This window comes from Macaca fascicularis, chromosome 1 (assembly GCF_037993035.2).
Source record: "Macaca fascicularis isolate 582-1 chromosome 1, T2T-MFA8v1.1".
NCBI classification, from domain to species: Eukaryota; Metazoa; Chordata; class Mammalia; order Primates; family Cercopithecidae; genus Macaca; species Macaca fascicularis.
In genome coordinates this window covers 159,498,873-159,524,903 of record NC_088375.1, presented here as the reverse complement: position 1 = coordinate 159,524,903, position 26,031 = coordinate 159,498,873, and the positions used below count along the sequence as shown (strand labels likewise).

General features: G+C 37.1%; 1 protein-coding gene across 1 annotated transcript; it reads left to right on the top strand.

Annotated features, from left to right (window-relative positions):
- The first annotated feature begins 1,299 nt into the window (after positions 1-1,299).
- Positions 1,300-26,031, top strand: LHX8 (LIM homeobox 8). The gene is made up of 8 exons (XM_045368688.1): positions 1,300-1,453; positions 1,864-2,025; positions 5,718-5,839; positions 7,860-8,080; positions 8,587-8,690; positions 13,393-13,488; positions 21,400-21,583; positions 25,317-26,031. Exons 1-8 carry the CDS (start codon positions 1,379-1,381, stop codon positions 25,391-25,393), a joined length of 1,041 nt encoding a protein of 346 aa, XP_045224623.1. The 5' UTR covers positions 1,300-1,378; the 3' UTR covers positions 25,394-26,031.

The window sequence follows — 26,031 nt, the reverse complement described above, 5'->3', positions numbered from 1 at the left end:
GGAACCTGACAAGCTCTCACCTCACTCTGGAGGCAGGACCTATGGGTATTTGGTGTTTTAAGTTTGAAATCATCGGCAGCCTGAGTGCCTCAGCAGGACCCGCGCGAGGCGCCCCTGACTATTTCTTTGCTCCGAAGCTGGTTGGGGACACCAGGCGAACACCGAGCTGTTCTGCTTAAACGCCCTTTGTGTGTGAGGAAGCAGCCTCAGTGCAGCTACGGTGGGTCCCGCGTAGGGGGCGCACCCCAGAAAGGGAGGGTCTCGGCCGAGGGTCCTGGAGGCCCCCAGGTTGGTATCTTGCCTGGTGCTTCCAGAGGGAGGGAGAAGGGGAGGCGAACAGTCAGAAATGCAGAAATGTGAGCGGCTCGAGTTCGGGGGACCCATCCGCCCCCGAGCTAGAGTTTTTGGAAACGAAAGCAGTCTAACCCCAGAGACGCTGCGTTCTCGTTTAAGAACAAAACTCTTGCAAATACTTAGAAACACTTGAGTAACGCGCGTTGTTTCTTTAAAACATTTTGTCCGAGGTTGCGTGAGTTCTTTTAACGGCACAAATTAAATTCAGCTGGATATTTTCCATTATTCTACCCGCTTTTTGCGCTGGTTAAAAATAATCCTTTAGTAGCTCAAATGTTGACTTACTGAGCAATAAGTGGCAATTTACACCTTAAAGAAACGAGTGTAAATCACTCGCGACTCTAATTGCTGTAAGTTTACGAAAGAGCTGCTGGCGCGGTTTAATCTGAAGCATTTTCATTCAAATTGTCATCGGAACAAACACCAGGCTTCTTAAATCCCGCTGTAATTAGCTTTCAAGTATCCTATTAAACCTCTTCACCTTTCGGGCTATCCTATTCAAAAAGCCCCCTTTTAAAAAATATATGTGTCTTGCTCTTTTAATTGAGGTTATTAAAGAAATCAAGTTTCTTCTCCCACCCCTTCTCAATCCTCTTTTCTTCTCTCGCACTCCACCTCCCCCTGCCCCGCACCCCCTTTAGCCCGGTGCTCCCAGCTCCGCTATGATTGACGTCTGGAAAGAAAGCGCTTTGTGCGGGGATGATTGTTATTAACTTGTTATCCCCTGCGGGGGGGCGGGGAACCGAAGTGCCCGGGGACCCGGAGCCCGGGGAGCGCCGATGCGCTTCGGGCCAGCTACCGGCGCTCGGGTGGCGGCCGCCAGCGGCCAGCGAGGGAGCCTGCGCGCCAGCCCTCCTGCGGCGCCCGGGCTTAGGCGCCGTGACGGCTGCACGCGCTGCCGGGCGCTCTGAGGGCCTTCATTAGCTCGCTCCCCGCGCCAGGGCTGGGGCGCACAGGACGCTCGGAACTTCTGATCTGTTTCTCCATACTTTCTCCCCCTCCTACTCAGCAGTGCCAGGGGCTCATGTCGGAGGAGTGCGGGCGGACTACAGCCCTGGCGGCCGGGAGGACTCGGAAAGGCGCCGGGGAAGAGGGACTGGTGAGTGCGGAGGGGCTCGGGTGCCCGCAAGACTGCCCGTGGGGAGGCGGGGCAGGACGAAGGGCAGCTGTCCCTGCGCTCCTTCCAGGGCCCAGCTGGCCTCTCCTGCAGCGGACGGAGGACGGGGCGGGGAGGGTCTGGGTGGTGTGGGAAGCTTAGCTGGCCGGCGAGGAGGGCAGGACCGCAAGACTCCTGGGGTCCGAAAAGGTCAGGGGTCGGCAGCCCCGGCGGGTGCGTGGCCAGAGCTTGTACTCGGGGAAGAGGGCGAGAATCGTAACCTCAAGAAGCTGTGGGTGGGGTTGAGTGGCCAGAGGGAAGGGAGGGGAGGCGGTGGGGGCGCCCGTGTGGGTAGGTGGGATGCGAAGGGGAGGAGGGATCTAGAACCGCCTGCGCCTCGCGGTTTCCTGCAGGTGAGCCCCGAGGGAGCGGGGGACGAGGACTCGTGCTCCTCCTCGGCCCCGCTGTCCCCGTCGTCCTCGCCCCGGTCCATGGCCTCGGGCTCCGGCTGCCCCCCTGGCAAGTGTGTATGCAACAGTTGCGGCCTGGAGATCGTGGACAAATACCTTCTCAAGGTAAGACAGGGCCTCGGGCGCGAGGCCCAAGGGGACGCGGGCTTAGCGTGGGAGCTCTGGGAAAAAAGTAATGTTCCTCCCACCAACCTTTCCGTTCAAGTTCTGGATGGAGGTTGTAGGTTTTCGCAGAAAATTAGCCCAGTTTAGGGCAACTCATGCGGTGAGATAAAGTGAGAAGAAATCCCAGACTCTTCTACGTCGTTGCAAAACAGCTAATATGTGACACATCCTGGTGTGGATGCGCTGGAGTCAGCCACCGACTTGTAGTGGAAGGGAAGTGGAAAAACCCTTATCCATTCTGAGACGGAAACCTGCTTAGTTATTTTTTACCCAGCCTCGCATTATTCCTTTCTTAAACATCTTCGTTTCCTCTAAACGGACTGCGGTCTCTCCACCCCAGTAACGTCCACGCCCATGCCTGCTTAGAAGAATTTTAAGTCGGTATGTATTAACTGATTCCCCTTTGCAGTGTCTCTTTTGGTGAGAGCCACTGTAAAGTAGCTTAAAGGATCTTTTCTGGACAAATTTTAAAAATACAGTCCTATGTTTTTTACAGTTACCTGAGGTTTTTGCAAAGTTAAAGTTTATAGGTGCATTTAAATAAAAACCATTTCAATACCTTCCTGCTCTTATTAAGGTTTAATACTTCTAGTCCACTCAATGCCGTCATCTCGAGTGCTTGGGGAGAAAATGGAAATTGATGTAAAGTTAGACACACACAGCCTGGGAAGAAGTGTTTCAAGTGTGTTTTGAGAGTTGATTGTCTTAATTTGTTTTACTTTTCTCTTAAAATATTGGGAAATTTTAGATTAGAAATTTTGGCAGGCCACAGTTATCCACCTCAGTGCAGACAGGATCATGGTCCCATGTGTCTTAATCAGAATATCATGGGGTTTCAACTTAAATAGCTTTTTAAAACCGCTGTTTAAAATAATGGTCTCTCCTACACTGAATTAGTAGCAAAACAGTTCACTTTCTATTCTCTCCCCACCCTGCTTAGGTTTTCAAAAGGAGTAATTATGGAGAGTATGTATTCAAAATTCGTGTTAATGGGTTTCTTTAAGTTTCTACCTCAACATAAAAAGCTTCTTCATCTGTAAAATGGGAAGGCTACCCTATAGATAAAACCTAGACAAAATGCCAAAAGAAGTTTTGGTAAAAACATTTAAAAATGACTAAATTAATCTTACTTGGTGGTTGATTCTTAAAGTTGGCAAATTAACATTGGCTTTCTCTTTAAATCTGCATTCTTGAGATCCCACTTTCCATGTTGCTAAAACTGAGCCTTTTGGATATTGCAAAATCATCTTTTGGGTTAAAACTAGCATCTTATTTTTAATGAGCCCTCTCGATAATTGCCGTAATCTTTAAGAATGTTTCTGAGTAGACCTATGAAGGCTCTAACACTTCACAGCAGAGAAGATATAGAAGAGTTGTGAAGTGACATTTAACACACCCTCTGAAATAGATAATAGTTTCTAGTGTTAATCGTGTGTGTATATATGTATATATATACACACATATCTTTGTATTGTATAACAATCTAAGTTAAGTGAGTTACATAAAGCTTTCCTTTGTAATAGGGCAGAAGTCCTGCCAATGAAGTCTTCCATATGCAGTGTTATTGTACCACTTCTTGTATTCTTTAGTGTGTAAGTTCTAAAGCTTGATACTATATGATTGACAAAAACTGAATTATTAACTTTTTTTTTCCATTTTGAGTACTTCCTGCAGATAAGTTTGAGTTTAACTTGAGTCACTGTTTTTTTTTTTTTTTTAAGTTAGACCTAGTATAGAAATATTATTTGAGGGTGTAACTAATATAGAAAAACACTATCTTGCAAGGCAAATAAAATGGAGTTAGAACAGAAAAGTATGACAGGAGTTAGAAGCATCTATTGCCTTGTTTAATACTTCAGTGCTCTGTCCTTTGGGTAGGTTTTTCTGGCTTAGTCCAAGTTATATGTTTAGACATGTACAGATTAGATCAATAGTAGGTTTATAGTCTCCAGAATCTCCTCTCCACCTTACTTTACTCCCTAGAAAAGAAATTGAAGATAAAGAGACATTTTAGGGGGAAAGTAAACTTTGAAAAAAGGTGACAACCAGGTCTGGCTTTAGAAGGGAGTAAGAGAGAGGCCATGGCTCTTGCCCTAAATAAAGCCTTGCTTTAAAAACAAAACAAAACAAAACAAAATCCTGGGTAAGACTGAAATACAGAAGGCCCTAAACAGTGGAATTTTAAAGGAAGCCTGTTTTTCTAAAGTTTATACTGATTGGTTCCATTTTAGGAAAAAAAAGAGGAAAATACTTTTTTATTTCCAAGATAGTATTCAACATTGTTAATATTATTTATTCCAGTTTCCTCAGATTTATTTCTGTTTTCTTTGTTATTTTAAATATTGTCTATAGTGAGCATGTAAGTTCTAAGTTCTTGTAAAGACTAAAACTTTTCAAATGTCATCAAAATGAGACCCTCATTAATGCTTTGGAAAGAGACACATAACTGTAATTAGAAGTCTGTAAAACTTTCAGCTTCGAAGTACCTTTTATATATCAGAGAAAAACATGTTGAACAGTAGTTCTAATTTGATAGACACATAGTCTTTATTATGGAATAGTTGAGCAAAAACCGTATCTCACAGTCATTTATTTTCCTATTTTAGTCATTGGATCCATTTTTAGGGTGTAATTGGTGTTTTTGTATGTTACTGTTCTTTTACATGAAATTCAATTAAGCATAAATCAGGTTCTTGTGTCCACTTAACAAGAGCAAACTTTGGGAGCCTGCATTGGATGCAAGCCAGTTCTATCTAATACACATCTTCATAATCCAGGGCTAAAGTTGTAGCTCTTATAATATAATGGCAACAGTATAAAGTGAGAGTAATTATGACTTGTTCCCTGGATTGAAAGTATTTCAGGTTCCTATTTAGAAAGTATAAAATACTGACCTTATTAAATACCATCTTATATTTTACTACTTGAAGTGTAAGTGGAAAACAATGATTGGGTGCTTTTTTAGAACCACTTATGATTAAATTTATTTTTTTCTCCTGTAGCCAAATCAGTAAGCAGTTTTACCAATATACTTTACTACTTACTTCTATTGTTTCTGTACAATGTTTAATGTTAGAAGAGAGCACAGGTTTCTGCTACATCAACATTTAAATTTATCTGAGCAATTTCTGTCCTGTATGGGTAACTATCTCACAAAACCACGTTTTCACTTTCTTTATTGCTCTGTTTAGGGAGTATACAGTTTATAATTGTTTAGCCAAAAAATAGGCTGAGAGAGTGTTTGTCTTCTTTAACTACAAGGTTTCATGGTGGGAAGAACTTGGTAAAATATAACAAAAAAACCTGCATGTAGGACTTTAAAGTAACCAGATTATTCCCTGTGTTCATAAAGATTCCATTTAAGAAAGAAAGGAAAAGCAACCTGAATTCTTCAAAGGAATAGAAAATATTATAAACACAAAATGTGGCACATATTAGTATAAATTTTTGGTTGAGGTCTAAAAGATAATTATGTCCAGATACATGTTTATAAAAATGACACCTTTTGGATGAAAACATTCAGAGCATGTGTTAATATATTAAGGGGCCAGTTTTTAAAATTGCCGAATACACAAAACCAATGAATACTTTTCTTAAATATGGTATTACAGTGGCTTCTCTTCCCATCACAGGTGAATGACCTATGCTGGCATGTCCGGTGTCTCTCCTGCAGTGTTTGCAGAACCTCCCTAGGAAGGCATACCAGCTGTTATATTAAAGACAAAGACATTTTCTGCAAACTTGATTATTTCAGGTATGCTATGAAGCTTTTTCTTAGTAGATACTGGAAGAAATTATTATGCAAAGAGGCTTTTGTAATAGGCTTTTTCTTGTTCAGTTTTATTTAATGAAGCCCAATTTTTCATATTTAAGAAATTTCAAAATGAGGGTGCTTTCATGTTTGAGATATAATGTGTATACATAAGCATGTTTATCCTTTTTAGGAATTCAGTAGACAAAAGTTAATTTTAAATAATACTTTCACTTTGGGGAGTGAAAGTTTGAGGCATTACAAACAGGGAAACTTTTTTGCTGTGCATAGGCAAAAAGTATGAAAAACAAGATGACTTATGATGAAGCCCCTGTTTGGTGGGAATGGTTAGATGAAATAAAATAATTATGGGGGAGAAAAATCAAGATTTTACCAGTTTACCATAGAATGATCCCTACTTATAAACCTATACAATTCTAAGGGTTTGGACACCATGGTAAACCATAGTATTCAGAAGAATTGACCATTCTTGTATAAATACACCAAATCTAATTCTGCCTCAAACTATTTATTTTGTCCAATCTTCAGTTTCTGAAATTAGATGAGATTTAAATGAGATCTGAAATTAGATAACATTTTCTCTGTGTGATCTCTCCATAGTTTAAATGTAAAGTTTCTTCCAAGATATAATTCTGTATGAACAACTATCTAGAAATTAAAATATTTCTCAAGAATGACTTTTAAAAATTATAACATATTTTCTTTATTTACTTTTCTAAATGAAGAAATGTTCATTGTGATGGGGAAACTAATACTATATAATAAAGGTTGTAATACTAATTATGTTTATACTCCATTTCAAAAAATGATTTCAAAGAGTTTAGTGATTAATTTGAATAAAAATTGCTAGGTAGTTTAAAATAATTTATGAGACCTAGAGTCTTTTATAAAATCACAGAATTTTATAATTACCAAAAAGGCATATTTCTCAGCAGGTTTACTTTTCATTATTTTAATATTAGTAATAATTTGCTTCCTCATTCATTTGGGATAGGCTAATCTTAATTTTTTGTAGTAACTTAAAGCCCTTTGAAAGGTTTGGTTTGAAAGATTCGACAAGTGAAAGTCTAGTTCTTTAGGATTTTTAAACTCCTTGCTTCATGTCGTATTATATTGTGAAATTTATCTTTAGAATTCTATTTTTCAGAGTAACTAAAAAAACAAGTGGTAATAACTTTAAAGATATATCTATCAATAAATAGATACTGACTAATCTAGTGTGATTTGGACATGCAGGGCCATGACTGTGATTGTGATAGGAGACATGACAAAGAGTTTCCAGTCATTCAGGCTGTAAGAAAAAAAGAACTATTTACATATAACTTTGGTATTTTAAGATTGGCCTGCATTTAATGTCCAGTTAGGACTCTGAAAATTTAGAAAATATTTCCTTCCTCCTATGGAGAGCAATACAATAGCTTTTTCACCAAAGGAAACATTTCTGACTTTTCCTTTCTCACCCACGAGGGTGAAGAATTTCTGTTATGTACATTCTTTGATAATTCCAACATTAAATATTTATGTATTTTAACATCCTAAAAATAATATTTAAATCATTTTTAGTCATCTTAACTCGGTTTCAAGAAGTCATTATATCGTCAGTGTTTCAGTATAAATATCTTCAGCATACTTTTGTACTTTTAGATTTTCAGTCTGCAGAGTGTGTGTGTTTATCTTGATTCTTTAAATTTGTAAATGTACTAATATTTGATACAACAAAAGGAATTTTAATAATCATTTTAAAAGAAAACTTCGATCTTCTTTTAGAGGAACAGAAGAAAGGTCTTATTTTTATAAACAGGTTTGAGTTGTGACCCTGTCTCATCTTGATTGCTTACTATACTGACGTTTAGAAGAATAACTGATTCTTGTTTCATTCTCACAATATTTAAATACTTAGATTATTTCAATGGCATAACATAATGGGCTGGTTTAATATTTGACTGATGAATATCTTACCAGGCATTAAAATATTTACCTTCTACACCTCTATTTAATGTAGAAGGTATGGAACTCGCTGCTCTCGATGTGGGAGACACATCCATTCTACTGACTGGGTCCGGAGAGCCAAGGGGAATGTCTATCACTTGGCATGCTTTGCCTGCTTTTCCTGCAAAAGGCAACTTTCCACAGGAGAGGAGTTCGCTTTGGTGGAAGAGAAAGTCCTCTGCAGAGTGCATTATGACTGCATGCTGGATAATTTAAAAAGAGAAGTAGAAAATGGTAAATATTTACTTAAATACTTTTGAGTCTTTTGAGACAGTCAATACAGGAATAAAAATAACTTTTCCTAAGATAATCTTAATGCATTATTTTGTACAATGTAGAAGTGTGGTAAAACTCATTAAGTACTCTACTGTTCATGATGGTCTCTATTTGTTTATTTACAAGGAAAGCCATGGTGTATGTATTAGTTTTGTGCCATATTCTCAGGCCGCAGCTTTGAATTAGGATTTTGCTTTTCTTTTTGTAAATAGTTGTTGTCCTGTATTTGCTGGGCCTTAGATATGTGCTTCTAACTTTTTGAACTTTTCACTAAATATACAAGCCTCTAAATGGAATATGTTTTGTACAGTATATCTGTAGTATGTTTTAAAACTTAAGGGGTTTTGCCATCTAGAAAACATATACAGTTACACAAAAAGCCAAGAGATATAAGAAACCTGTTATTGCAAGATGGGTGTACCCATTTGAATTACAAACATATATAGTATGTTTTTTAAATTCAGGTAATGGCATTAGTGTGGAAGGTGCCCTCCTCACAGAACAAGATGTTAACCATCCAAAACCAGCAAAAAGAGCTCGGACCAGCTTTACAGCAGATCAGCTTCAGGTAAGCATTAACAATGAATTTTTGATTTTGAATCCCCTCCCAACCAAAAAAAAAAAAGCTATCTCTATGCTGCCTAAAAACATTTTTATATTTTCTAAAAAATTAGCCTATGTGTTTTATGAAAACTAACTTGGTGAATATATGAAACCATACTTATTGCCCTAAAGTGTTTGTCGGTATTTCTGGCATCATAATATGATATGAAATAGTCATTCAAGCATTGTTTCCCTGGGGTCTATTGGTATCAACATCAAAGTGGAAACGAAATATTTTGTCTTGACTTCCTGATTACATCATTCTGAACCAGACATTTATATTTCTACACATAATTGCAATGGGATACAAGATATTTTGAGACTCTGAAGAGATATACATGTCCAATGTGAGTCTATGGGACACTAATGTGTTAGTCTTTTTAACAAACTGCAGTGAGTCATTTAATGAACACAATTGTATGGTTTTTGTGTAGGAAATAATTGAATGTGCCTTAAAGTTAACAGGAAACTACTGGTTGACTACAGTTGAGCAGATTCCTTTATGGTTTTAAAGGTGGTAAAGGGAGTACTTCTATAATTTGATGTTAAAGGTTTGTTGTGTCCCCTGAAAAGGGTGGGATTTTTTTGAGCTTAGTTGCCCTAAATATGATTGTCATAAATTTGATTTATACTAATTACAAAATAATTAAATTACTCCTTGCTTTATACACCTATGTAATGATTCCTTCTGGCATTTTTGCAGATAATGAAATCATATTTTCTAAAAGATTAATGTGAATGAGGCATTTGTTGCATGTTAAGGAAAAGTAACATTTGTTGAACACCTACTACACTGCTGGGGGCCTTATACATAGTATCCATCTTAGCTCAGACTTTAAAGGACATTTATGCAGTGTTAACAAATGAATAAAAGTAACTTTTTCAAAAATCACATTTAGTATTCTAAGACCTGCCAGTATTTAAGATGGATACAAGTGTTTCAAGAGAGAATTTTTATTTTGAGATTGATTTAGGAAAGAAACCTTGATGCGACACACATATTCCAAGGGAACATGGCAGTAGGAAGCACTCTAGCATTAAAATCTAGATCCATTCAGAAGAATTTTCCAAATGGATGATTGTTTTAGATTTCTTAATTTAGGCATAAATTAGATTTCTTAATTTAGGCATAAAGTACATAGTCAATAAGTAATGAATGAAAGATAAGGCAATTGAAAGAAATATCTCTGTTTGAGCCTTGCTTTCTGGGTTCTTCACTGGATTATAATGAAGATCACACAATGCCCTAAGTCAGAAGATGAGAGTACTTCTGAGAGACCTGGAAAAATACTCAGTCACTAAAGGCGGCTAGTTAAAATAGAATCTCTAATATAATTCTGTTTTTACAATGGTCTGTTCCCATGAAGGACTGGCTATCATTTTAATAATTACAAGGTTGATAACTTTTATTGGATATAATAATTTATTATTAAAGTTATAATTGTGAAAATTTGAAACCACTGTAGGTAGACACTTTTCTATGGGAAAATAATTATAAATACTAATTAAATTAAATAAAATGGGAATAATATTTGTGGAGGTCCTTTTATGCCAAGTCCTATACCAGGCATTTATCTACATTATCTACTTTAACTTTTACAACAAACCTCATTCAAGGGTGCAGGAACTCCTCAAGGCAAACCACCAAGGGAATGGCAGAGAAGAGATTTGGAACCTTCTCCTCAAACCTCTGGTCTCTTCATTTTGCTTGATCTTCCAGGAGGCCATGAATGGAAGTCTGTCTTATCAAAACTCCACTTAGTAAAAGCAGCAGCTAAAGCAAAAGAGTGAGATTTTGAATCTTGTAGATAGCCTTATGGTTAAACATGCATAAAATATTTAAGCCATGCATTATGGTAGGTAAATGTGATCTGAATCATAAGTTTTAAAAATTGTATATCAGAATGATAGGTTTTAAAAAATGAAAGCATATTACCATTTTCAGATTACCCATGAAAGCATATAGGTAATATGCTTTCAAAGTATATTCTCATTCAATATTTATTAGCATTTATCTTATGGAAGGGGTGGGTGAAACAAATGAGATACAATCTTTGTCCTAAAGTGGTCCTTTGTAATTTAGGAATCTGAAATAGATATTTTAAAATACCTTGAATCATAGATATTTTAAATGAAGAACACTTGAGTCATTTATTTTAGCCAGACCCTCTAATAAATCGGTATCCTTATTGTCAAACTGTGCTACCTTTAGGAATGCTGAATATTTTCAAGTAGAGCTTGAATTTGGCAAGATAATAAAATATTACACGTGACCAGTGAGTAAGTCAAGACTATCTAGTCAGTGCCTGCTTTGGACAGAGGAGAGTTAAAATGGAAGGGATAAATAAGAGAATTTCCCAAAATTATTCTTTAGAAATTTATGGGGAGAAAAAATAGTTTAAGACTCAGAGGATGTATTGGCAAATGGATTTCAAATACTGTCCCATTTGTAGAAATGATGTTTAAGGATTTCCTGCTAATATTATGGCTTGCTTATTCTAGGTAGAAGCACTTAATGATTATTGATATTAAACATGCCAAGGTTAGCTCCTGCTTTCGTCTGTTTTCAGATCGAGTTGCTGCTATGCAGCCTCCTGACTTTTCTGGTAGATCTCCTGGCCTAAAAATGATGAGTGTCTACAGAGGCTCACACCTTGTCCATGTTAGAAGAACTTGGAAAAGGAGTGAAGTAGTTTTCATCAACATTAGTGCCTAGAGAATAGTGAAACTAAGTAGAAATTCAAAGTACCTCTTTTTTCTTTTTGTGTGTGTGACTAATTATTGATACTATTGAAAGGAAGAACAATCAACTCATCTTACTTTTCCCTTAGGATATTTCAATTCTAAATGATCAGAGTTGTTTTGCTTTACTCTTTAATGAGAAATTACTTCATTAAATATAATTTGGTTGCATTGTTAAATTTGTGACTTTAAAAATGCATTTATGAAAAGCATGAAGTTTCTGTTTTGTAAATTATTAATAATGACCTTACAAACAAATCCCCAAGTCTGTTCAACTTTTTTCTATTTGAAAAATTAAAAAACAAAGACATAATTTGCTCATTCTCTTTCTATTTGGGGTTATTACATGTCCAACTGCATAGAAACACAAGTCTATTTTCACAGGAAGATATCAAAGTAACACATTTGGAGTAGGAAAGAATGAATAAAGTGAACTGAGCAAGAATAAACTTTTAAGCCAATTCTGTCCTTTTGTAAAAGCAAAAAATCCATGTTCTGTTTACAGTGAGTCTGTAGATACAATGTAGCTAGATAGGAAGCCAAGAATACTTAATTCTAGAAGGGTAAATTTGTAAACCTCAAAATTTGTAAACCTCAGAAGGTTTCCCAGAACAATATTGGTCTTTTGTTTCTACACTGTATTCAGATTTTCCTTACATTGTCAAGTTTTACTCTGTCACAAACTCTTAACATACTCCCTGACAGAAAGGGAGTTTAACTCCTAGGGATATGAAGAAAAAGACATTCCCCTTGATCTCAAGGAACTCACTTTCCACTATGGAGATAGACTTGAAAACAAATTATTTAGCTACCCTGTGACAAGTGTAGTAGCAGAAGATAGCATTATACACGGAGCATAGTGCAGAATGCAATTAATTTTGCCTGCTGAAAAGAGTAGAAGCCAGCAGTGCTTGAGGTCTTTAGATAGATTGGTTACCCACATCCTATGCCTGTAGACAAGCACAGTCACACTGGGTGCCAAACTCCTCTCTCTCATTCTTCGTAATAATATATTTCTTACATTTTGTAATGCTTCCCTCAGTTGACTGACTTTTAATAATAGAATTCAAGTATCTCACTTAATTCTTATAATGATTCTCTTTTCTGAAGGAATTCAAAGTTTTTGACTTGTGCTTTTATTCCAGCACTCTCTCCCACTCTGCTCTTCTCCGTTTATCTTTTATTATAGGTATTTATTGGCATGTCGGCATCTTTCTGCCAGGAAATTAAAACCAAAGAGTTTTGTTTCATGTTTCACTATCTCTTAGCACTTGGCATGGTGGTTTCAATCCAAAAGCTCACATCAGAATCACCTGTAAGCTTTTAAAATATATACATGTTTAGACCCTGGTAAATTCTTATTCAGTGGACTCTGGTGAGTGTCTCTTTTTAGACACTTTTTTTTTTTTTTTTTTTTTTTTTGCGTAGAGCTAGTGCTCAAAACCATGATGGGATCATTACAATGAAGTGGAATCCTTCTGTTGATGTGTATACTATTAGGTATTAGGGGCTCTGAACCTCTTTAGCTCAGGAAAGGTTGGAGACAAATGTGATATGATTTTTGTATTAAGTTTTCAAATGTTGGCAATTTTTAACAAAATGGAAAAAACAATAAATGAAACTCCTGCTATTTGATTTGTGAGTTATAAGATTGGAAGAAAAGGAAAGGTGAGCTTATTTTTAACAGCATAGTTGAGAGTTTTATGTTGAAATAGCTTTTTTTAAAGTTCTCAGCATAGCAACTTGTGTATAAATTTACAAAATATGCATTCATTTTCACTTACACATATTTCCCCATACTGATTTGCAAGTAATAAAAGTATCCCATGTTCTTGTGCATGTCTTATCTCTTATGATAAAAATGCAGGAAGAAGACCGAGCTGCTTGTTTTTAGCTATTTACTACATACATGTTTTAAACAACAGGTTATGCAAGCACAGTTTGCTCAGGACAACAACCCAGATGCACAGACACTCCAGAAATTGGCAGAAAGGACAGGCTTGAGCAGACGTGTGATACAGGTGATTACTTTTTTTTTTTTTTAAGGTTTTTAAAAATAGATATCGGGTCTCCCTATGTTGCCCAGACTGATCTGGAACTCTTGAGCTTAAGTGATTCTTCCACCTCGGCCTCCCAAAGTAATGGGATTACAGGATGAGCCACCGTACCTGTCCATAGGTGATTAACTTAAAGGTCAATCAAGAGAAACAAAAAGTTCTAATTCTGGGTATTTATAAGTATGCATTGGGGTTTGTTTTTTTTTTGTATGTGAAGAAGTGTGAAAACATTACTTTCTTATTTTAAGTCTCTTCACATTATAAATCAATTTTTTTTAAATGTAATGATTGTCCTGCTTGGGCTAGGCTATCATTTGTCAAATGAGTCTTTGTGCATCTTACTTCATTCAGTGCTCACAGCAACCCTGAGATCCTCAGGCTAAAAAAGTTCCAAGATAAATCTTGCTGTAAGGTCGGTGTTTTTTCCTACTTTTTCTATGATTGTGTGTGTGATGGCTGCTGATGGCCTCTGTCAAAGATCCAGGGAGAGGAGCTGGTGTAAATAAAGCTGGAAAGTGATGAATTCATGCAAGTTTTTTTGAAGATAGAATTTATGTTTGGAAATAGTGGGAAATGAAATTCTTGGAGTTCAAGGCGGAGAGGCCTGCGAATGCAGAGTTCTCTTCTGAGCAGGTAAATGCCATGATATGAGATTTTAGGAAGAAAGGGCTAGTCACAGCATATGGGAAGAACTGGAGTTCTATCTAGTCAGAGAGACTAGATAGAGGTAGGCAGTTTAGTTGGAATGCTGGAATGCCCAGCAAAGTAGTGTGGTTTTGTTGTTGTTATTTGCTTTTTTGTTTGTTTGTTTCTGAAGAGACACTTAACTGGGGTAAAATTCATTTCGGAAACTTTTAGAAACAGGGTCATGCTTGGCCTAGGCTGGAGTACAGTGGTGCAATCACAACTCACTGCAGCGACCTCCTGGGCTCAGGTGATCCTCCCACCTCAGCCTCCCAAATAACTGGGACCACAGGTGCACACCACCACGCCTGGCTAATTTTTAAATTTTTGTAGAGACAGAGTCTCACCATGTTGCCCAGGCTGGTCTCAAATTCCTAGACTCAAGCAATCCTCCTCCCTTGGCCTCCCAAAGTGCTGGAATTATTGGTAATGAGCCACCATGCCCAGCTGAGAAACATTTTATTGACTGAACACTGATGGCAGTTGATGGATGCTGGAAAGACAAGAAATATTTGGTAACTGTAATGGGGAAGCAGAGAGGTGTCTAAGAGTCAATGACTCTGCCAGGCTCAGTTGCTCACACATGTAATCCCAGCATTTTGGGAGGTCAAGGCAAATATGTCACTTCAGTACAGGAGTTTGATACCAGTCTGGGCAAGGTGGTAAAACCGTGTCTCTACAGGGGAAAAAAAAAAAAACCCAGCCAGGCATACTGGTGTGTACCTGCAGTCCCAGTTACTCGGGAAGCTGAGGAGGGAGGGTCACGTAAGTCCAGGAGGTTGAAGCTGCAGTCAGTCATGATAGCACCACTCCACTCCAGCCTTGGTGATGGAGTAAGATCCTCTCTCAAAAAAGTCAGTGACTTATAAATTTGAAGTCAAAGTAATCTTGGGAATGGAGCCATTGACAGGAATGTGAAAGTCAAAAGAAAGCTGGATTGGAAGTTGGACCCTTTTAGCTGTGCTAATTATGCAGTGATGGTGGCAGTTAAGTATGTAAACAGGTATTTGAAAGAATGAACAGGACTCAAGCAAAGAGATCTAATGCCATGAAATTGGATAAGATCCTTTAGAAAGAGATCATGGGGTGTAAAAGGTGAAGAGTGGGTTTTAGAGAGTGGGGTAAGAGGTGCTGTTTAAATGGGATGTAGTAACAGCCAGAGTTGAGGAAGGAGTCAGGTGGAGAAACAGCATGGAGGCTGAAGAAGTGGGGTAAATTCAAGAACGAGATGGCCAGCTGTGTCAAGATTATCAGAGAGACCAGGGAAATGGAAAATAATTTTATTTTATTTCATTTTATTTTATTTTTTCCAAGACAAAGAGTCTGTGTCACCCAGGCTGGAGTGCAGTGGCACGATCTCGGCTCACTGCAACCTCTGCCTCCCAGGTTCAAGCAATTCTCCTGCCTCAGCCTCCTGAGTAGCTGGGATTACAGGTGCATGCCACCATGCCCGCCTAATTTTTGTATTTTTAGTAGAGACGAGGTTTCACTATGTTGGCCAGGCTGTTCTCAGACTCTTGACCATGTGATCCTCCTGCCTCAGCCTTCCAAAGTGAGGGGATTACAGGTGTGAGTCACCGTGCCCAGCCAGAAAATAATTTTAAATAATACTGGAAGTTCAAAAAATTTAAGAAATGAAAGCAAGTAACCATAAAAGGCAAGAGGAAACTCAGGGAAGGGAAAGGTGAATGTCTTCATTGCACATATTATATTTTGTTTCTTAATTTGGGTGGTTGATACACAGGTACTTATTCTTCCGTAAGCCTAAAATGTTTCATAATTAACAAATCATCTGTACAAAGAAGCAGATGGAAAAGACCTGATGGTACTGCAGCTTCTCTAAGGACCTAGGGTTCCTAGTGTTTTAATTGACTGCAGGGTGATGAGGCTATCTTAGGAGACAAGTTCTACCACTTCAGCAGTTTTCAGATATCCAGATTATTGTGCTTATTTCAGAGTGCCAAATTTTAAGAAGGGACTAATAAGCAATCTGAAAAACATACTACCTTAAAGGTTCCCAGGGTTGTGAAAGATTTAGATCACTCCGTAATATTAAAGGCAGCAGGGAAATTTATCTGGAAATAAGGCCAGGAGATGGTAAAGGAAAGGTAGGTGTCTTTAAATATTTGTGAAAAGCTTCCTGCAATGGAATGTAGAAAAAGGCACTGGTGTTCACTCACAATGAACTTTCTCATTATTGCAAGGCTACACAAATGGCACCAACTACGAAGGAAGGTAGTGAGTTTCCTGTGCCTGGGAGTACAGTTTTGTTTGGGAGGTAGTTCAGACTCCATGGGCTAAAGGTTCCTTCTAATTTAAGACTCTGTATATTCATGACAATGGTAACTTCAGGTAAGTCAGATGCATGACTGTTATGTTTTATACCATTTTGAAGTTGGAAGCAAAGAAGGAGAGTTTACTTAGAGCTTTTCATATTTGAAGGACTAAGGAACACAGGCAGACATCTGTCATGTAATTTCCAGGTATTTAGGTTACTAGTACTATGAGCAAGTTAACATTGTCCTATACCCTACCATTTGAAGAATATGTTTTGAATGTTGGCTTTCAATATGTTAGGGTTCAACATTAAATATTTTTGATATGATTCCAAAGGAAAGAGTACTAGCATGCATATGTGTATATTATTTGTATCTGTACATAGGCTTACTATATGTTGTAGCCCTTCAGAGTATTTTTTTAAGAATTACTGTAATCTCAAACAGTAATCATACTTTCCCTCAGCCTCCTTCCTAGCATTGGGCACAATATTTTAGAAAGGTAAGAAAAAAGAGTTTTTATTACTAGACTTCTTCTAATTCTGATATGCAAACTAGATCGCCCAAAGATTAGGGGGAAACGGTGGTCTGGTACATGGAGAGTTTCACATTTCCTAGTTACAAATACGCTTAGTAAGACATTTGTAATAAAGCAGAGTGTTATTATACTGAAGTCAAAGAATAAAGATGAGTGATATTTTTTCCCCACACACTGCATCCAGATATAATCACTGTTCACATACTCTTTCAGATAAGTGAATTATGACTTTTATGTTGTGTAGAGACAGAGTAAAATATTGCTATTTCTTCCAATCAGTGTACTGGGAAGATCCTTCCATATTAAGATTAACATCATATTTATTGCCACATATATTGAGCATAGTACAATTTATTTAGTTTCCAATTTTTCACTATTATAAAATGCTGCCATGAGTAACACTGTATATCTACCTTGCATGCTTGTTCAATAGTTTCCTTAGGATAAATTTCTGGAAGTGAGGTTGTTGAGTCCAAAGATAAAACATGCATAGGGCCTTTATACAAACATGAAATTTCTTTGCCTTCCTGGAAGTTCATACAACTTTTTTCTGCCAGGAGCTACATACAAGAGTTCCTTTTCCCCAACTCACAAGAATAATGAATACTGTTATTCTTTTACATCCTTTACAAGTTAATAATTAGAAAAGAAAATCTCATTGATTTTATTTTTGTTTCTTATATTATCAATGAGCTTGAACACATTTTTTCATTTTTTAAGACCGTATATTTTTTGCTCACTTTTCTGTTGGGTTATTTTCTCTATATCTTACTGATATTTATTAATCCTATCTGTCGTGTTAACCTTTCACGGTTCATCAGTTTCCTTTTTATTTTTTCCACACAGAACATTTATGTTTCTGTGTGTTTAAATCTCCCAGTCTTTTGATAGTTTTGGCCTTTCTTTCTTTCTTTCTTTCTTTCTTTCTTTCTTTCTTTCTTTCTTTTCTTTTCTTTTCTTTTCTTTTTTTTTTTGAGATGGAGTTTCACTCTGTCACTCAGGCAGAATCTCAGCTCACTGCAACCTCCGCTTCCCAGGTTCAAGCAATTCTCCTGCCTCTGCCTCCTGAGTAGCTGGGACTACAGGCGCGTGCTACCACGCCCAGCTAATTTTTGTATTTTTTAATAGAGACGGCATTCACCAGATTGGCCAGGCTGGTTTCCACTCCTGACCTCGTGATCCACCCTCCTCAGCTTCCCAAAGTGCTGGGATTACAGGTGTGAGCCATTGCTCCTGGCCTTTTTGTTTTGTTTTTTGAGATGGAATCTTGCTTTGTTGCCTAGGCAGGAGTGCAATGGCGCAGTCTCAGCTCATTACAACCTCCGCCTCCTGGACTCAAGCAATTCTCCTGCCTCGGCCTCCCGAGCAGCTGGGACTACAGGTGCTCACCCCCACGCCTGGCTAATTTTTGTATGTTTAGTAGAGATGGGGTTTCACCATGTTGGCCATTCTGGTCTTGAACTCCTGAACTTGTGATCTACCACCTCAGCTTCCCAAAGTGCTGGGACTATAGGTGTGAGCCACCACTCCTGGTCTAGTTTTGGTCTTTCTTATGCTTCCCTGTCTAGAGAGTACTTCGGTGTTGCTTTTTGTTTTCTTAAACTTTTATTGTTTCAATTATTTACACCTAAACTTTCATTTATCTGGCTTGGTTCCATGGGAGATAGGGTTTTATCTATTTTTTCTCTCTCTTTCAAATGATAAACTATTAGTTTTCCCTAAATCAGTGAACCATGCTTTCCCAATAAAATAAAATCCCATCTTTGTCATATACAAAATTATTATATTTGGCTTTTTGTCTGGGCTTTCTAAAGGTTTCATTCTATGCATTAGTATTTTGCTTTTCCATTATATCTACATGGCCTGATTTTAGCTTAGTTTATGATTTAGAACTCAAAAATTTTAAAGTAGTTACTCAGAAAATTGTAACTCTTGTTGGATGTTTGCAAAGCAGAAGGAGGAAATTTTGTCAGTAAGGAGAGTCACAAGGACTTATATTTGATTCTAAAGCTGGGTAGCATTCATGCCAGAAGGAATTTTCTGATGTCTGGAATCTTAAACTATATTTTGGTCTACCAGTTACATGACACTGTGTTTGCAAACCTCCCTCTGCTTGATTAGCTCTGGATGATCTTTCCAAGAAGCTGCTTAATCAGTATTAAGATAGTTATTCTGCTGTTTATGTTATACCTTCTTCATGTTTATTTACAAAGTTTGAGGGTTTTTTTCCAATCAAAAGATGATGTTTCTTTTGTTTTACAACTGTGTAGGTTCCATTCACTGTATAATTTATTGGAGACAAAAAGATACTTTGAAGAAGCTCTGGGAATCATAATGCAACATGTTTTAGGTTACATGTAGTCCTCTGGCATATGTGTCTTCTGGGGTCCCATAAGGGAAAAAGGCAGGTGGCAGCAGTTCCCCCTTACACATTGGAGAATGTTTGAGTAATGTCATCTTATTTAGGTGAGATTAGTGTTAGTAGTGACATCTATTGTTCCAGAGCCTGTGGGCAGAACTGTGGAGATTTGGGGTGTGGTCTATAGGTATCTCTGAGTCTCACTAACACTTCAGAGAACAGGGATGTGGAGGAGGCTGTGACTTGCCACTTATCTTCCTTGATACATGCCTAAGTCTTGTCCCAGAAACATTCCTTAGGTGCTACTTTTCAGCCTCCTGCTCAAGGCTATGTACCCCGCTAGATTATTAATTATTATTCTTTTAGTTTTAATTACTCTTGAGAGTATACTTTGCCAGCCTTCTATTTTTCAATGCCAGGAGCAGGGTGTAGCTCTGAAGTAAGGCCAGCTTTTTCTTATAAATTCTTTGCAGCTTCCTTTTATTTCACATTAATCAGCCCTGATTGCCTTGTGCCATCAAGGCCCTACCACCAGCCTTGAACAGACTTATGCCCCTGATGTTTTCCTGGCCTCATATCCCCCGATCCCAAAATGTTCTCATGCTAAGTTTTTATCCCTTCACCTCTCTTTCCTCTCATGACAGAGTTGTTTGGAGTGATGGAAAATAAGTGATACAGTATTTTAATGAAGTAACACTCTCTATGGTCAAGTTTTATCACCTGGCAGGGAATTCAAACACAGGCATATTAGCTACTGAAAGCCTTCTGGGCAGCCTAGACTTACTTGCCCTGACCTGGATGTAAAGCTCCACTTGCCCTGAATTTGCTTCTTTTATTTCTGCAGTAGAGTGGACAGCAGGGTGGTTAGCACTTTACATTTTGTGAACTCTCACCAGTGGATGTGTTTGTATTTAATTCTATTTAAATATTATGAGTTTTTTCTTATTATAGACCTGACTTAACATGCTTCTTAGGGAATAGCCTATGTATTCACCAAGAGAAATTGAACTCAGCAGGTTAAAATCTGACTGGAATAACTGAATCAAGAGGTTTGTAGAAAGCTTTAAGTTCTCAGTAGGGATTTTAGTCATTTGAACAAGGATTTGAAATAAGTCCAGCAGGTGCCTAAGAATACATTTAGTAGTCTTTTTTTAAAGTTCTGATTAAAAGAGCTTTTTCTGCTTTTCTTTTTGTCCTAAATGCCAGTAGTAAAACCAAGGAGATTTCTCTGGAATTCTTGAGGGCCCTTCCCCACCTTTTCTGGGGAAGATGCTGTTTTAGTATAGAATTGGATTTTATTTTTATTTTTTTAAAAATAAATATAATAGAGTTTGGGGGGTATTTTTGTTTTGGCTTTTTTTTTTTTTTTTTTTTTTTTTTTTTTTGAGACAGAGTCTCACTGTGTCGCCCAGTCTGGAGTGCAGTGGCGCGATCTTAGCTCACTGCAACCTCCACATCTCGGGCTCAAGTGAGTCTCCTACCTCAGCCTCCCAAGTAGCTAGAATTACAGGTGCCAACCACCACGGCCAGCTAGTTTTTGTATTTTTAGTAGAGATGGGGTTTCACCATGTTGGCCAGGGTGGTACTGAACCCCTCACCTCAGGTGATCTGCCTGCCTCAGCCTCCCAAAGTGCTAGAATTACAGACATGAGCCACAGCACCCAGCCAAATCTAATAGAGTTTAATAATTGCATTCAAGAGGTAACTTTAACATCTGACCAACTCAAATTCAACAAACCAAAATCACTTAAGCAATTGGTCCCCTTTCCTACTTAAATAGAATTGGCTTTTAGGTAAATCAACAGAGAGCTATCAACTGAGCAAGAAAAATGACCACTGTTATTTGGACTAAAATGTTTCTTTTCTGTCTATAGAACTTTTATAAAAGATGATTTACATTTATGCTATGCTTGTGTGGTAGTGTGATTGAGGTTGCATTCATTTTTTAACTGGGTTGATAATGTGCTCAGAAGCTGGTGTGTAACCTACCTACTTCTGTTGCTTTTCTCCCTGCTCAGGTGTGGTTTCAGAATTGTAGAGCACGCCACAAGAAACATGTCAGTCCTAATCACTCCTCCTCCACCCCAGTTACAGCAGTCCCACCCTCCAGGCTGTCTCCACCCATGTTAGAAGAAATGGCTTATTCTGCCTACGTGCCCCAAGATGGAACGATGTTAACTGCGCTGCATAGTTATATGGATGGTAGGTATCCCAACATTTAACAGCTGTCTCCTAAGCAATCAACAACTGGTAACTTCCAATATTAGATAATTGATACAATTTGTATTTTGAAATATTACCTCAGTGGTAGCTAAAAATAATGTGGGGGGTGCAGTAGAGACAAATTTATCCAAACATTTTTATTTCTGTGATTACATTTTAAGAAAGAAGTTTAATACTCACTTTGCAGCTAAGATGCAAATATTAATAATGACTCAATGCTTGATCTTTACTTAGAGATTTTTTGTTTGTTTTTACTGGTAAATGTTTAAATACTTTATTTCCTGTGATCAGAGCAAGTGTTCACACTCAGATCTTTAGATGGGGGTTTAATAAGTTTTGTTAAATAATTGTTTTTTATTGAAGCAAATAATACATTTAGAAGGGTGCATACATAACTATACAGCTTGATGAATTAATAAAATGAATGTATCCATATAGATACTGCCCAAAGTAGCAGACATAATTAACATTTCAAAAGCCTCTCTTATGTCTCCGTCCAATTATTATCCTTTTCTCCCAAAGTAACATAGCACTGATTTCTAAAACCACCCTTTAGTTTTGCTCTTTTTGAACCATACAGAATGTATTATGTGTCTCACTTCTTTCAATTACATTGTGAGATTCACCTATATTATTGTGAGAATCAGTTATTTGTTTTCATTGTTATATAGAAATCCACTGTAGGAATATACCACAATTTATCCATTTCCTGGTTGATAGTTGCTTGTTTTTTTTTTTTTCCAGTTTGTGCTTTTGTGAATATGCTGCTATGGACTTTATTGTACATGCTTTTTGTGCTCATTAATTCACATTTCTACTAGATATGTACCTGGGAGTGGGACATAAGGTCATGGGCTACACATATGCTCAACTTCAGTCATTCTGACAGTTTTTCACAGTGGTTGAACCACTTTACACTTTGACCAGTGGCAAGGTTCAAGATGCTTCACATCCTCACCAACACTTGGTATGGTGTAACTTCCTGATGTTAGCAGATTTGATGATTGTGTAGTGCAATCTTATTTTAATTTGCCTTTACCTGATGACTGAGCATTTTTTCATCAGGCATTTGTATATTCTCTTTTGTGAAGAGCTGTACAAGTCTTTTGTCTGTTGGCCTACTGGCTTGTCTTTATTATTTATTTAAATTGATTTGCTTTAGTTCTTGGTGTAATCTGCATATAAAGCTTTTTGATAACTGTATGTGCTTAGAATATTTTCTCCTACTCAGTAGCTTGGCTTTTTCTACTCTCTTAATGGAATGTTTCATTGAGCACAACTTCCTAATTTTAATGTAGTTTATTTCATCATTTTTCCTGCATGAGCCGTGCTTTTCTTGGTGACATGTGCAAGAAATTGTTTATACTCAAAGATAATGAAAATATATCTTGTATGATATCATCTAGAAACTTTGTTTTACCTTTGATGTAAATTCAAATTCATTTGGAATTGAATTTTGTGTGTGGTGTGAGATAGAAAGTGAAGCTTTTCTGTTATGTTGATGAAAATAGAAAATGTCCAGTTTCTCTGTAGAGACACATTTGCCATAAATCAAATGTCCATATATTGTGTCAATTTCTGTACTTTCTGTTCTGTTAGTCTATTTTTTTGTTGCTACCTAATCATTCTAATCATACTGGGTCTATAATTCTTAATATCTGATAAGTTTCTTTCTATTTCATTGTTATTCAAGTTTGTATTGCTCATTCTTGGCCCTTTATATTTTCATAAAATTTACCTACTTGTCAATTTCTACCCCAAAAGGGAAAACAATTAATATTTTGATACAATCTATTATAGCAAATATATTGATCAGTTTTAGGAACTGCCATCTTAACAGTATTGCCTTCCATACCATGAAGTTTAATAAGTCTTTCCATTTATTTAGATCATCTTTAAGTAATCTCTTATGATTTAGAGTTTTCTGTTTAGTAATCTTGCACGTCTTCTGTTAAGTTTATCTCTAAGTATTTCTTTTGATTCAGTTGTAAGTGATATTTTCTTTGTATGTAGAAATCTGGGTTGGTATTTTCTTTCAGCACTTTGAAAATATGATTACCTTGTCTTCTGATTTTCATTGTTTGTTTTGCATATGGATAGCTAATTAACCTGGCTCCATTTATTGGTAAAGTCAGCTGTTTTCCCTGTTGCTCCTTTTGAAAATAAATGTCTTTTTTCCTCAACTTTTTTCTTTGTGTTTGTCTTGAAAAAGTTTTATCATACTGTGCCCAGGTGTGCTTCTTGAATATGTAGTTTGATGTCTTTCATTATAGTAAATTCTCAGCTTTTGTCTCCTCAAATATTGTTTTTGTTCCTATGAAAAAATTTTCATGTTTTCTTCTGAACTATTTTTCTAGTTCACTAATACTCTCTATATCTAATATCCTGTTAAAAAAAATCTTCCACTGACTTCTTAATTTCATTTATGGTGGTTTTCAGTTTTAAGATTTCCATTTATATGCTGAAGTCGTCCATTTTGTCACTTTATCCTTATTTAAATTAAAGTTCATGTCTGATAACTCCAGTATCTGGATCTTTGGTGGGTCTATTTTGTTTTCTTTATTTTCCTCTTTATTTTCTTTCAAGTCATGTCTAGTTATTTGTCTTCTTAATTGTTATTGCATTTCAGATGTTGGGTATGAGTAACTAAAGATAATTTGAGGCTTTGGATGATATCTTCCACTAGAGAAGATTAGTTTTACCCCCCAGGTAGTCAGGATAGGGTGAAATCAACTTAATCCAATCAGGCACAAATCCTCAGGAGGGCTGGTATATTTTTGTTTTACTACTCCTTGGAGTTAGCTCTTTGGAATCACAAATATATCCCTGTTTTGTTTTGTTTTATTTTGTTTTCTGTTGTTGTTTTTAACTAGGGCTTCTCCTCTTCAGTGGGCCCTGCTCTTTAATTTTTGTTTTTTACCACTCTGCCAAAGTCTAACTTCTGAATGCTCTGCTAAACTTCTCAGCCTATCAGACATTTGTTTTGTTTTAAATTGTCACTATCCTTGTGGGAGGAAAAGCATCCTCATTTTCTTTCCCTCCACTCTGGAACTTTGTAAGTCCTCACTCCTTAAGTGTCTTTCAGATGCCTTCAAACAGGTTTTTAAAATTTTGTCCAGATTTCCTAGTTGGTCTCAGAGAAAGATTTGGTTTGAAGCAACATAGCCCTTGCTGAAAGCAGAAATTTCATTTTAAGTTTTGGTTAAATAAAAAAATTAGAGCCTGTAACATTGTTGCCATTTACTTATACTAGCATTAAAATTGTGTGTGTTCACATGAAAGACAGTAGTGTTGCCTGAGTCCAGTGTGTTTTGATGTATGCCTAGGGAGGAGGTAATTAAACATTAATGAAAGAAACTTGGGGAAGATCATCCTATACAAACACCTTCATGAGAAAGCTAGCAGCATCTCTGAAGAGGAACCCATGTCTTTCTAGCTTCAGGGTGAAGTGCAGTGAATGGGGTATGGATGGAGGACATTAAAGTGGCAAAATCTTGTGGCCCCAAATAAAGATTTGGGGGTAAAACTGTTCCTGGACTCTCACTATGCTGAATAAGTTAATGCTTCTGCTGAGGTCAGTGGAATGAGTGTAGCTTGGTGCCCTCAGCTATAATGAGTGATGAAAACATTGCCTTGGATTGTTTTTGTTTGTTTATAAATCAGTTTTATTCACCCTACAAAACTGATCCACAAATTTCTTTCTATTTTGTAGCTCATTCACCAACAGCTCTTGGACTCCAGCCCTTGTTACCCCATTCAATGACACAACTGCCAATAAGTCATACCTAATTCTTTTTTCAGGGATAGACTTGATTAAGGATATAAATTCATCATTTATTATGTATAAAATACCATTGAAAAGATATTGCTGTTAATTTTTTATTTAACACCTAAAGCATTTCCAACATCACTTTGCTGCCCAGGTATGTATCTATAGTTGGCCTGCAAGACACTTTTATTGATTCTTCAATTTTGGTAAAACTTATGTTTACAAGAAGAAAACAAATCAAAACATTTTTTGTATTGTCTGGAAATAGTTCACTCTAGTGTGTATCTGTTAATTTATTTGTCATCAAAAGAGCACTTTGCCTAAAAGAAAGGACTGACAAGTGTGCAAAATGTTTACAGTCTTTTGTGAAATTGTAGTTTATCATTAGTTTGTACCTGTAAGTTATTGTTATAAATATTACCTGTATTTTTTGTTACATACAACTTTATACTTTGAAGCTTGTATCTGTGAATTCGCAACTGAAATTTATTTTGCCAATGTTTTCTGAATGAACTGAATAAAGCTTCTGTTGTAGCATGCCATGCAAACACATTATTGTGTTTGTGGTTGATGAATTATGGCTGTAAATAACACTATAGTTTAATAAGCCTGCCATTCTGAGTTTATTAAACATTTTCCATTCTCATGAAAATTTCAA

What these genes read in the sequence shown, in the direction of transcription:
- LHX8 (XM_045368688.1), top strand. Translation starts at nt 1,379, where the DNA reads ATGTCGGAGGAGTGCGGGCGGACTACAGCCCTGGCGGCCGGGAGGACT. An exon ending in GCGCCGGGGAAGAGGGACTG is followed by an intron (nt 1,454 to 1,863) that starts GTGAGTGCGGAG and finishes GGTTTCCTGCAG; the next exon opens with GTGAGCCCCGAGGGAGCGGG. An exon ending in TGGACAAATACCTTCTCAAG is followed by an intron (nt 2,026 to 5,717) that starts GTAAGACAGGGC and finishes TTCCCATCACAG; the next exon opens with GTGAATGACCTATGCTGGCA.